This window comes from Protopterus annectens, chromosome 9.part0 (assembly GCF_019279795.1).
Source record: "Protopterus annectens isolate FY-2018-M chromosome 9.part0, PAN1.0, whole genome shotgun sequence".
Taxonomy (NCBI): Eukaryota; Metazoa; Chordata; order Ceratodontiformes; family Protopteridae; genus Protopterus; species Protopterus annectens.
Genome location: NC_056743.1, coordinates 920,555,086 through 920,569,249, shown reverse-complemented (window position 1 = coordinate 920,569,249; position 14,164 = coordinate 920,555,086). Strand labels below are relative to the sequence as shown.

Below are 14,164 nucleotides of genomic sequence, written 5' to 3'. Positions count from 1 at the left end.
TTGATCAGAATGGAAACAGGAAAGGCTAGTGCTTCTGCAACTATTTTGTGAAACTCAGTGGGAAGGTTATCAACAAATGAGGTTGCTGTTTTTAATTTGGCTAGTAATTTTTTTATGGGTGATGTTGGGATGGCCTGAAAATGTAAAAGACTGTGTTGCTTTCAAGAACAGAAGGAAGCTGGAAGGGGTGAAGTGAGGATGCCATTGATTAGTGATTGATTGACTGGTTAAAATGAGTACTGAACTGAGTAGCAAAGGACGCTTTTCAACAGATAGGTGGGAAAGCACCAATGTCTCTTACTTCGTTACCCTGTGTTTTTAAGTTATTATTGGCACATGATCTGAAATTAATTGTTATTGGATGCGTATCAAGACCTTCAATTAAATGCACGTTCCCATGTAATGTTAATTCTTGCTAGCCAAATCTTCTTCTTCTTTCGGCTTTTCCCGGTTAGGGGTCGCCACAGCGGATCACCTGTCCGCTCATGATTGGCAGTGGAGTTTTACAGTGTCGAGTTGCCAGCCCAGCGCCCAACCTTCCACAAAAGGCACACACTCACACCTAAGGCCAATTTAGAGTGTCCAATCCACCTACAGCATGTCTTTGGGACCACAGGGAGGACATGAAGACTCCGCACAGAAGGCACCCCAGCCGAGGATCGAACTAGAGAACCTCTTGTTGTGAGGTGACAATGCTAACCGCTGCACCACCGTGAATTCTTGCTAGCCAAATATTTTCATAAATTTCTTTAAAATCTACACTCCTTTGCTACATTTCCCTTTCTGGGTCCCCCAAACACATCTTTCACTGTTTCAAATCAAATTCCTGTCCCCACCTATACGCAATATTTCTTGCTGAAAGCAGATTTCTCCCAGATATTTCTTTAGCTCCATTACAGCTGTTTTCAGTGGAATACAAATACATGCCAGTGTAATACTCCTCCCTTGCCAATAGCCCCTTCGTACTACAAATCTTCCATTACTGCCTTTTTTCCCTCTTGTATTACTACTGGAGCTCCTCTTGTTATTAATACAAGTACTCCTCTCTTTCTTTGCTCCAGGTATTCCACAGAATAAACATCCTGAAAACCTTTCTTTATCAAATTCATATGTCTGCTCCTTTCCAAGTGTCTCACATAGCATAGCTATTTGCATTCTACATTTTTATATAGTTCACTACTCTTTCTTTTTTGTATTTATCTGCGAGACCATTAACATTTAAAGACATTACAGAAAGAATCATATTCGTGAGGGATTATTATTCCCACCTTTTATGTGCAACAGCTTTTTTGTTAAATGTCCAATTCAACTTTTGTGTTAAATGCATGCACTGTTTGGCAGATTAATCTTTTATACAGTTGTTTCTTCTCATCTCCATTTGAGTCTATATTGCATTTCAAAGACGTTTTTGTTTTACTGAAAACTCTAAAATAAAAATACATACACAGACCCCCAATACCCCCTAAAAGCTAACTTAATAATAACACAGCAAACTATGCACATCTTCAAATATTGAAGTTTTACTCCCTTAACAGGAACAAAAATTCCAAACAGACAGACAGACACACACACACACTCGAGCTGAACAGAATAAGATTATCCATGCTAAGAAGCATGGTACAAGTCTGTGATTCTATTATGCTCTGTCTGGTTTTGCTTGTGTTTATAGTTCTCCCAGCTGGGAAAACACTTGAATGCTTTCAGAAAACATTTTCTCCATGCCATTTCTCTTTATCAGATTGTCTGCTAGTAACTTGAGAACCAGATACAAGACTGTTTACTAGCAAAAAGACCTTATAATATTCAATCTTCTTTTTTTTTTGCTTTCTTTTTGTTAAAACGTGTTACTATATAAAGCAGTCATTCCCCTACACAAGAATGAAAAAAAGCACACATTTTTCTTTTGTCGTGCTCTTTTAACCAGATTCTTTTTTTTAAGATTGCAGAGAGAAGACGGGAGAAACAAAAGGAATAAACTATTTTATTTATAACAGAATATTTACATTAGTATTCCCATTACACTTAAAAATAACTGAAAAACTTTACTTTATAACATGCAGAAAAAAAATCATGCACCATTTAAGTAATACTGTTAGGAAAAAAATGTTTTACTTACAGTTAACTCTGTCCCTCCTCTTCCCCATGCCGGAGTACTTTTCCAAACATTAATGACATGAAGTAGGGTATATGCTTTAGAGTCCCCTATAAGTTTAACAAAGTCCAAATGAGTCCAATATTTCAAGATTTTCTTGCTCGGTCTTGCTTCAGAAATATAATTAGTTATTGCTTTGCATTTTTCACAGCTGTCATTTTCCAAGTTACTGATTTTAGTCTCCAAACATTAATGACATGAAATAGGACATATGCTTTAGAGTCCCCTACAAGTTTAACAAAGTACAATAAAGTCCAAAATTTCCAGAGTTTCTTGTTCTATTACTGTTCATCTATATCTCCCAAACACAGTCTCTGTTTCATCTCCAGTGCACTCTCGATTCTTCTAGTCAACTCCTGTGCCCCCCCCCCCCCAAGCATTTTCTGTTGAAACACTGGGAAAGGTTTCATTGGCACAGTCTCTCTGTGATCTTTATTACCAGAAGAAAAAAAGCAGAATCTCCTTCTGTTTCACAGCTCACTTTTTGTTGGACAAACTTTTGTATTTCTTCCTTAGCATGTACTTCAAAATATGTTTTTGTTCCTCAGGGAAAAACATTTTGAAGATAGCTGAGTACAGCCTGCTTCTTGACATTTCCTATATAATGGAATAACTTTACTCCTCTTCTGCCTGGTGTGCAGTGAGTAGTCATTTTCCACAAACACTCTGCTGGTCTCCCACTTTTAGTACTTTGTCCTTCTGCCACAGTTTTGTCAGAATCAACTCCTTCTGCTTGTCAGATTGCATTTTTACTATTAAAGGTCTAGGTTCTTTTCTCATAGTCAGGTTTGGAGCGTACACATGACGTGCCCTTCCAATTAGCAATTTCTTTTGTGGAATAACAGTCCAGCTTCTTATTTGTGCTTTCATGAAATTAATACAGTCTGTTCCTTCCAGCTTCTCAGGTACAGGAGAGTCTCAGGTTTTCTCTACATGCTCTCTCCCCTAATTCTATTATTTTTTGAAACATCTCTTTTTGTGCAGTCTTATATTCAGCTAGCCTTTTCTTCATTTCGACCTCTGAGTTTTGCAGTTTTATTATCACATCTGAGTATCTGTTTAAAGCTTCTTCCATTTTTTCCAGACTTTTATTGTTTGAGTTGATATATTCCATCAGGGTTTCATTTATTTTAGTCAGGTCTGTAAACATTTGCTTTATACTTTCTTAAAACATACTAGAAGTCATGTCTGGAGCTTGCACTTCTTTTTCTGAACAGTTACAGTACTTTTCCCAGTGTTTTTCATTACCTTTTGTACCCAATTTTCCTTCAGGTCTTCTGTACATCATTTTCCAGGCATCTAGGCAGTGCACTTACTAGTTTGTTACTGAAATTTACTCAGAAATCCAGGTCCACTTGCTTTCTCTGCTAAGTTTATGTTTTCACACTAGGAAAGCCAGAATTAAGCTGTTACTCATTGTACAGCCATCTTGGAACTATTTATCCTTCTTGTCATAACTGGTGATAAATCATTTAGTACTTTTAGGAAGGTGCACCTGAAGTGAGTAACTGCTTTATCTAGGGCCATTACTCTTAATCTATTCCAGATGTAGTGGCTCAGGGCTGTAATAAATGTGTCTTTGTTTTGGTGAACAATGTTGTTGTCTGATTACATGGGGTGGTCACTTATACCATCTAGTAAACAACCAGAGGATTTTATATTATGGAGTTTGTCCAGTGTGAACTGTCTGTTAGTGTTTTTGTTGATTCTGGTGGTGCAGCTTAATAGTCGGGTGCAGCCAAATAGGTGAATAGAGTCCTTGGGGATGCTGCTGTTTATGGATTGCCAGTCTGTAATTAGGTCACCTGGGGGACATTGTCAGATATCCAGTGTCTGAGATTTTTGGTTGTGGTAATGTTGCTGCCTAGTGGGACATACACTGCTGAGATGCATATAGAATTTCTTTTGGCTGATTTTGAGATTTGCAATCACAAGTTCAGTATTACTAAATTTTGGGATATTTACGTGGGCTGGAGGTATTTCTAAGTCGTTCTTATAAACAATTGCAACACCACCTGTTCTTGTAAGATTTCTGTCCATTCTGAGCATGTCAAAACCTGGGGGAATAATTTCATTGCCAGTTATTTCTTGTTTTAGCCAGGGTTCAATGGCAGTTAATGTCTGGGAAGTAAATATCTAGACATGAATGGATATCATGAATTTTGTTGCAGATGGTTCTGAGGTTAATATTGAAAAGAATGAGGTTAATTTCACTACCAGATGCGAAAACCGTGTTGGAAGCATTGGAAAGTAATGGGTTGGCCATGGTGGGTAGTTGATGCGTTGGTCCTGTGTTAGGGTGAATATCTCCACTAAGCTTCAGTATGGAGGTGGGGTGAGTAGAGGTAAGGAGCAATTTGTATTTGTATCCGATTTCCAGTACTGCTGATATAGATAAATTAAAGTTAAGAACAGCGCTTTAAGAGAACAGATCTGAGCATGTACATCGGCACAGAGAAGGAGAGAGAGAGAAAGAGGGTTTTGTGATGTAAAAAAGTTATGTTCTTACCATAACGTTCCATGTGAGTTGTTCATCTCGCTTTTGTTCTTTACACGTGGGTTCGGAGCCGATCCATCGGCTCCGAGTCGGCCGCTTTCCAAGCTCAAGATCTTTGAGTAGCTCGAGGCACAGTCCCTATCCCATGATGCTCTCCTACCAACCCCAGATATAGTTTGCTGAACCAGCAAGAAAAAAACACACTAAGCAACCAATTACAAAAAATGTACATGGTACATAACTATTTACAATAGCTAAACAATAATCTGGCTGGAAAGAAGGACACTAGCAAGACCAACCAGACCACCAGTCAAACCTGTTTTTCCATAACCTGGAGGGGGAAGATGGGAGGGAATGCAAGAACAAAGGCAAGATACACAACTCACATGGAACGTTATGGTAAGAACATAACTTCTTTATGTGAAGTTGTTCAACCTCGCCGTTTGTTCTTTACACGTGGGTAGCGTCCCAAGCACCCTAATCCTGGGCGGTTCACGGGAGTATATTCCTATGAATGGTGGAACCAAAGGAAGCCCTGTCCACTTTGTAATGAGTGACAAACGTATGAGGTTTGGACCAAGTAGCAGCTGCACAAATGGTGCCCAAAGGTAGACGGGCTGCATGGGCTAAAGACGTAGAAACAGCCCTGGTAGAATGAGCTTTCCCCTCATGTTCTAAAGGTTGTTTAGCTGAAGAATATACAAATTTTACACAATCAGAAATCCATCTGGACAGCATAACTTTGGATACCGACAAACCTTTCTTATTGTCTGCATTGGAAACGAATAGTTGATCAAATTTCCTAAATTCTTTTGCTCTGTCCAAGTAAAACCTCAATTGTCTGTGAACATCAAGCTTATGTAACACGTACTCCATTCTATTAGCATGATGTCTGACAAAAGTAGGAAGGTCAATAGACTAGTTCAAATTTGCCTCTGAGCACACCTTAGGAAGAAAGGTTGGATTTGTTCTTAAAGACACACTGTTGGGGTAAAAGACTAGATATGAAGGCCTGATAGAAAGTGCTTGTAGTTCAGAAACTCTATGCGACGAAGTAAGAGCCACCAGGAAAATTGTCTTCCAAGAAAGGAACTTCAAAGGACAAGATGATGCAGGCTCAAAAGGTGGAAGAATGAGTTGAGATAGCACCAAATTTGGATTCCAGAGAGTAACAGGATGTCTGACAGGTGGCCTAAGGTGATGAGTTCCTTTCAAAAAGGCTTTACATAATCTGTGGGACAATGTTTGAACCACTGCATCCCACATGGAAGTTAGATGTGGCAGCCAATTGAACCCTTATCGTAGAAGCTGCCACACCATTGTGAAAGAGTGAAGTCAAGAATTCCAGAATACTATGAATAGGGGCGACATAGGGATCAATACCATGGTGAGAAGCCCAGTGAACAAATCACCTCCATTTGCTATTATAAAGTTTCCTGGTGGAGACTTTGAGAGAGGAAACTAAAATATGTTAAACCGCTGGAGACACATCATGTGACCTGGCTAGGTTGGGAAGTGCAGCAGCCAAGCTGTCAGTTTGAGGGAGACAAGAGAGGGATGAAGAAGTCCCGACGAATGAGTCAGAAGGTCTGGCACTGGGTTCAGAACCCAAGGTTCTTCCACTTGGTATTGCTGTAGGACGGGGAACCATATCTGCAGAGGCCAAAACGGGGCTATTAGAATAACAGTCCTTCCCAGGCTTTTGGCTTTCTGTAAGAATCTGGGGATCAGAGGGATTGGAGGGAAGGCATAAAGGAGACCCGAGGGCCAATCGTGTACAAGTCAGCCCCTTGGGCTGTCCCCCAGATAGGGTACAGGGCAAAGAAGCTTCTGCATTTGGCATTCATCGGGGATGCAAAAAGGTTGAGCAAGGCTGGCCCCATCTGCGAAATATCCTTTCCGCCACTCGTTCTTTGAGGGACCACTCGTGAGGCAACAGAATGGCTCTGCTCAGTTTGTCTGCTATCACGTTGGATGACCCGGGTATGTGCGTTGCTATCAGAAAGTGCCCGGTGGATACAGCCCACTGCCAAACTCTCAGGGCCTTTCGGCATAAGGGGTAAGACTTGGTTCCCCCTTGCTTGTTGATGTACCAGTCTACAGACATGTTGTCTGTCTGTACTGCAATTGTTTCTCGAGGTAGAGAGTCGTGAAAGTGTTGCAACGCTAGAAACACCGCTCTCAACTCTAGAACACTGATGTGCAAATGAGATTCCATGTCTGACCAAGTACCTTGGACAGTTCTTTCCTGAAACAGCCCCCCCCGACCCTATCAAGGGAGCATCCGTAGTCACTGGGGCTGTGGGAGGGGGAAGTAAAAATGGGTGACCTACAGTAACTTGGTGGCTGTTCAACCACCAAAGAAGGTCCTTTTTGGAAACATTTGTCAGAAGAATCTTGTGTGACAGTGAAAGCTGTTAAGACCACTGTGTGAATAGTAACCATTGGAGTATCCTCATGTGCATTCGTCCCAGAGGAACCGCTATGAGTGTAGCTGCCATGGTGCCCAACAGCTTCAGAACCTGGAATGCCGGAACTCTCCTTTCTGTTAACAAATGGGACACTTGACTTTGCAAAGATATTACTCTTCCTTGAGGTAATCTGACCAGGGAGGTGGTGGTGTCTAGATCTGCTCCTATAAAGGAAATATGCTGTGATGGCAATAAAGCTGATTTTCCGAAATGTAAGGTTATGCCCAACCTGGAACACAGGTTGATCTGTAATCTCTGGCGCAAATTAGTTGATGCCTGGTGGTGGCGGTGAGGAGCCAGTCATCCAGATATGGAAACACCCAGAATTCTAAACGTCTCAGGTGAGCCGTGACCACTGCCATACATTTGATGAACACTCTGGGGGCTGTGATGAGACCAAAGGGCAGAGCTCAGAATTGGTAGTGACTGGCCCCCAGCCAGAAATGCAAGTGATCTCTGGATGGCCTGGCCATTTTGATGTGGTAGTACACATCCTTGAGTTCTATAGAGCACATCCAATCAGCCGTTTCGAGAAACAGAAGTATCGATTGAAGCATGACCATCCGGAACTTTTCCTTTTTGACAAAGGTGTTTAGTTTGCTGAGGTCTACGATGGGCCTCCAGTCCCCCGTTTTCTTTGGAACTAAAAAGAACCTTGAGCAAGTTCCGGATCCTATCTGGTCCGCCAGGACTGGCTGGATGACTCTTTCTAGCAGCCTCTGAATTTCTATGATTGCTAGATTCCGCAGACTGGGTGGAACGTCTGGGATTCTTGTACGAATGGAAGGGGATTCTGAAAAGGGAATGATGTAACCTCTGGTAATTATGCTTTTTACCCAAGAATCTGATGTAATTCCTAGCCAGGAATCTGGGTATAAAACTAAGTGACCCCCGACTACCTCCAGAGCAGGACGGTTGGGCCTCCTCTCAGGAGTGCTGATAGGGCTTGCCAAGGAACTGCTCCTTGTCATCCTGGTTCTGTGGACCCCCTCTGCCTCCAGGGCGGCATCTACCATTATACCCCCCTCCTCTGCCCCTGGAGGGAGGTTCACTACGTGTGTTCTGGAAAGCTCCTTGGGACTTACGAAACCACATTTTTCCACCTTTCTGCCCTTTGGGGTATGGTCTAGTGGGGATGGAAAAACGGACTCCTACAGCAGATAAGAGTCTTTCCTTCCTGCTTACACCTAGTGAGAGTCTCCTTTACTTTAGGCCCAAACAAGGAAGAGCCATCAAATGGGGTATTAACAAAGGAAGACTTGAAGGCTTCCGCAAAGAAGCATAAGCGCATCCAGGATTGTCTCCGCAGAGCTATCGCTGAATCTGCTGCCCGGTTCGATCCATCAGCTGCATAAGAAATGAGCCGCATGGACGTGTTCACAATAGAATTAAGGGTGTTAAGCTATGCTGTTACTTTCTTAGAAACAGCATAATCTGTTTTGTCCTGTAGAGTATCTCCAAGCTCTTTGAGGAGATCTCGTTGACGATGGGTAAAGTGGGTTAAATAGTTGAGAGATCTCACTGCAAATGTCGCAGAACTAAAGATGCATTTCCCATATCTGTCCATAGTCCTAGAGTCTTTTATTAGGAGGATGAACAGAAGAGGTTTCTGACATCTCTTTCTTGGTGGCCGCCACCACCACCATGGCATCAATGGGGACTCCCTTCATAAGAAAAGACCTGTCTTGAGGGGAGGTGATAAATTTGTTGGTCCTCCGAGGGACCGGTTCCATGGAATCAGAAGACTCCCACACCCTTCGAGCGACCAAAGTCCATTAATTCGTCAAAGGGCGGAGTAACCCAGGAGGTGGAAGGTTGAGACCCAAAGGCCTTCAGGAGCACCAACTCATCCTCAGTAGGGGTAAGGAACTGCCAGTCACCCCTCTGCCTTAATATTTCCAGGATGTCTGCAAATGAGACATCCTCAGAGGAGGACCGTGGGGACCCTTCTGATTCCTCTAAGTCTGTGTCTGATGTTATGGATTCCAGAGGAGAATCTAAATGCCTCCTCTTGCACAGTCTCTTTCTGGGTATTTCATCAGTGGGGGCGTCTGGTGAAGTCTCAGTCAAGCAGGGGTCACCCAATGGGGTTACCTGAGGCTCTGGGTCTCGACGCTTAGTGGGGACCTGTGGTGTAGGGACAGAACGCGGCCCTTTAGGGGAGGAAGAGGAAAGATCCGAAGAGGTAAGGGTCTTAGCAGACATGACCCTCCTTATGGCATCGAAGGCACCGGTTTCCCGACCCAAGGAGTCAGCCAGTTCCGAAGAAGATGGCAACCTCCCAGAGGCTGAGACCACGGGCTCCGAACCAGAGGACAGAACTGAGCTCATCTGCACCGAAGCCCCGAGAGGGAGAGTTGGAACCGAAGCGTCAGTTAGACTCTCTCCCCCACAACCAGCAAGAGAGTGTCGGCTCAGAGACTCTTCGATCGGAACCAAAGAAGTCAAGGTCGATGGGGCCGAGTGCACTGGAACAGGCCTTGGCTCCGAGGGTTCCACCACTATCAGATCCTCTCTTTCCAGCTCCGAAGGCTCAAAAGGCCTCAGAGGAGGAGCAGAAATCTTGGTGGGGGGGGGGGGGTTTGTAGGCTTCGAAGCCAGCTGGGTCGAAGCTGAAAGCAATTTGGCCAGGGCCAGGTTCACCAAAAGTGTCTGCATCACGCAGTCCACATTGATGTTGGAAAAGGTACTGGAAGAACGGGTCGAAAGAGCCGAAGAAGCCACCGACTTAAGGATCGGGGACTTTACAACTTCCGACACCGGCTCCAACACTATGATTTAGCTTCGAGGTAAGACTTCGGTGCACGGCTCCAAAGGCTGCAAAGTTGGTGACAGAGTCTTCCCAGAGGTGCTCGGAACAGAAGACTTATGCCCCAATGACACCTTAGAAGACTTCGACCCCTTGAGGACTTGGAGGTCTGGTCAGTCTTGTCTAATGCTTCTTGAAAATCTGGCTTCAGCAGCCCTCTATTCACCAATTTCCTTTGCCTTTCTAATAAAACCGTGCCACTGAAGGAACGGCAGATAGAGCAATCTTCTTGCAAATGTAGTGGACCCAAGCAGTACACACAAGAAACGTGGTTATCAGTGATGGAGATCTTCTGTCCACAGTCACACCTTTTAAATCCTGATTTTTGCTTCTCAGACATTATATAAAGAAAATACACACAAATATCAGATCTCTGATAACAACATCAATAAAGTCGAAAAACCACTAAGAACTCCTTAGAAAGTTCAGATCCCTGAACTGCAAATGATTACAAGAATTATTTGACAGAAAAAGCGTTCAAATACAACAATTCTATGAAAAATAAGGGGACAGGGAATTAAATTTGACACAGCCCTGTCAAGTAAATGCAACTCAAGAAAGGCTAAAGGCCTAGGAGCAACCGCTCCGAATTAAAAAGACAAAAATATAATATCCAGTTAACTCACTGAACAACAAATACAAGAAATATGAGAAGTCTCACAAATATCAGATCCCTGATAGTCTAAATAAGTAATTTTATATTCTTTAAGAAGAAAAAAAAAGTTACTGGCCCGAGCTTCCTCCGAAGATCGTGCAATCCGTTGCAGCAGCAAACTAGATCTGGATTCTGTATTACTAGATCTGGGGTTGGTAGGAGACCATCATGGGATTGGGACTGTGCCTCGAGCTACTCAAAGATCTTGAGCTTGGAAAGTGGCCGACTCAGAGCCGATGGATCGGCTCCGAACCCACATGTAAAGAACAAACAGCGAGACTGAACAACTTCACATTGTGCGTTTGTGATAGAGTTGGGATATGATCTGGAAATATTATGGTAGGTAGTGAAGTGAGCTAGTGTTGCGAGTGTACATAGTAGTAGCAATTGATTTACTATCATTGTGAGTTGAGATGGTGAGAATTTATGTAGTGGGTAGAAGAAGGTGGAGGTTTGACAAGATAATGGCTGTCTGGTATATTAATGAGGACGGTTAGGAAAAATGGAGAGAAAGAGGTGTTGTAAAGGGTGGGGAGGTGTTTGCAGGGCAGTACATAGATAGTTAAGGTAGTGGAGAGTGGTTAGGTTGTGTATAGAAAGCTGTATGGTATGACTCTCTGGGCAGGGGAAGTGAGTAGCATATAGATGAGGGAGGAAACCAAAAATATGTACTGATGGTAAGGACAAGTAGCAGCTATAAAGTACTTATATCAGTATCTAAGAAAGTGTTTTTATGGTATTGGTATGTATTTATGTTTGTGTGTGTCTGTTGATATATCTAAATGTGTGTGCAAATGGATAGATAAAGGTGTTGATAAGCAGGAGTGTGTATGAAAAAAGTGGGTTGAGAATGCCTGTAAAGAAAGGTTTACATCTACTGAATGGGCTGCAGCAGGATTCGCCAGAATATAGAAATTGGAAGAGGGTTTTTAATGTACATGTCTTTAAGGGGTATGCAATATGTACTAAACTACAGGAGTTAAGAGAGAATAAATATAAGGATCCAGGGGTGGCTGGGGAGCAAAGCTGGCAGAGATAAACAAACAATCACAGTGGCAGGAGACAGTATATGCTGGCAATTTTAGTATAAGTAATGGTAAAGAAACCCATTTAAAATCATGTGCATTGCTAATTATGGACTAAAAATGCTTGGCTATTGGTTGGGGACATGCAAACTCATTCCTAGTCCAAATCAAATTAGCTAACAATAGATAAACTACTAAAGTGGGAGGCAGTCATGGACGTTTCCTTAGCTTGAACTGATGCAGTTCTTTTTCAAACAATTAACGGAGAAGATGCATGCCTTGTTAACAAGTAGGTTTAACACGGACTACTAACTCACTTACCAAATAACAATAAAGGCATACAGCAGTGCTAACTTGTATTTGCTAATTTTCATGCCTTTTGCAAGTTGAAAAAGGAAATTAGAATGTTGTATTCAAGGGGATTCAGTAGTACATGTGCAATGCTTTGTTGCGTTTTGTAAAAGAACCCAAACTGTAGCAAGAAATAACTGTCTGTGAGGAGAAGACACATGTGACTGCCACAGAAATAGAAAGTTTAAAAAACATATGTAAGGTATAATGTATGAAAATGAAAAACATTAATGTGATTTATTTTCTTTTGTATTAAACACACACATGCCTATGTCTTAAGCGATAATGTAATAAAGGTGCTTAAAAATGTGAAATGCAGACATTCTGTTGTACAAGACTGGATAAGTAAATCTAGTGTTCAAGAGAACTACAGTGAAAAGAATGGTAAATTTAAAATCTGGTGAGATGTTAAATTACAGGAGAGAGAAATCCAAGTATTAATACAATATGCAGGGCTCATAGTGTTGGGTGGCACGAACAAAACATTTAAGTCCAAGTCAACATAGATCCTTTTATGTTAAAAATCCTGTCTTGAAAATGATGCATAAACTCAGTCACTGCAACATGTAAAAAAGCACAGTGCCACGATTCCGCAGAAAAACTCATCAAAATCTAAACACTAGTATCCTACATTAAATGCAATAAATAACTCCAACTATTTGGACCACCCTAGCTACAAAATGACTTGTAGGTCAGAAAGCACAGACAGACGTTGCCCAGTTGTTAAATATTAATGACAACTAAATCATAGCAATATCCCATGTGATGGAAATGACAGATTACATTTAAATACTTTGATGCAAAAACGATCAGGCTATGTTTTCTTGCTCCCTTCAGTTTCTAAAACTTAAGTGGCATATAAAGCCAGTGGACCACACCATTCAGCCTATAAAGATTACCAATCTATTAATATTGGGTAGAGGAGGATGTGACATAAAAGATTTAGCAGTGCCAACATAAATAAAAGACAGGTACCTATATATGGTTTCAATATCTTCTGGATGTGTCACAAGCTGAAGAGTTGCTCTGTTTTGAGGCGAAAAGTAAAGAGAATGAGATGTGAATGCACTGTGGTACATAAAACCTAAAACTGATTCTAGCACCAGAAAAGGCTATATAGCCAAACCACCTGCTTGGAAATGCACTATTCTCTCTAACATTCCCAAATCCCATATGGATGCTGTGAACTTACCAAGTTGTGAAGTATGTTCGTAAGAGTCCATACAACCGGCACACTGAAGAATGGGATGCTTAATAAGATAACGTGAAGAAATCCCACTAGGATGACATATGCAAGCCATATTCCTCGGCTATTCATAACCCTCGTGTTGGGGTTTACCTCACTATGAGCTACCCCCACGTTCATCCTGAAATAAAAATAAAAGAGAAGAGTCAATAATCTTCATTTAGGTGAGATCAAACGTACTGCACAGTACACTTCTAGTTATAAGACACCTCACTAACAGATATGCTACCACAGTTTTAGCTTTCTACTTCCACTACTGCTTTATAAGCATCTATAAAACCACATTATCTACTGCAATATGAAAAACACAGTGCAGTTCAGTTCAAAATAAAAATGTACAAGTACACAAAGTAAAGCAAAATGTCGGACACCGTATTCAATGCTTAGGTGCTTCTGGTAGCTGGATAGGCACAATCCACAATTATTGTGGCTATTTGCATATCATGACTGCAACATTAAAACAGGTACAATGTAAAAAAACACAATGATTAAATCTGAAAATAATCACATGCCCACAAAGTTCAGACAGTATGGTATTGCACTACATTAGGTTATACCAAACTGAGTTTATAATTCACCGCGCACCTCTCAACTGTCCAGATTTTTCTCTCATTATAAAATTTGTGGCTCTGAATTAAATCATTGGAAGATTCAAGTCACTAAATGACAGACACAGATTCACAATTCATACCCTTTTGAAAATGCATACTAAAGCAAAACCTGTTATTCTATCGACTTTTTAAGTTTATAAGGGCAACATTTAAAAATTGTCCCTATTTTTGGGCCTTTGTTCCTCCACAAATTTCTTACACAAAGAGGGTGAGAAATATAACTTGCTATACTACCCACTGTATTGGTGATTGCAGGAATTCCATTTTTATAAAAATAGTCAAAAGAATTTTAAATAAAAAGACCTACATGGAAGAGGGTTGTCTTCTGCCAGCTTTCTGCACTTTAT

The 14,164-nt window shown here is 41.6% G+C and overlaps 1 protein-coding gene across 1 annotated transcript in view; it reads right to left on the bottom strand.

The window, feature by feature from the left end:
* LOC122811670 (ORM1-like protein 2) overlaps positions 1-13,326 on the bottom strand; it is a 102,683-nt gene extending 89,357 nt beyond the window's left edge. Inside the window, exon 1 of the mRNA XM_044083665.1 lies at positions 13,153-13,326. Coding sequence (XP_043939600.1) covers positions 13,153-13,326 — 174 coding nt within the window. The remainder of the gene's footprint in view (positions 1-13,152) is intronic.
* Between the last annotated feature and the right edge of the window lie 838 nt (positions 13,327-14,164).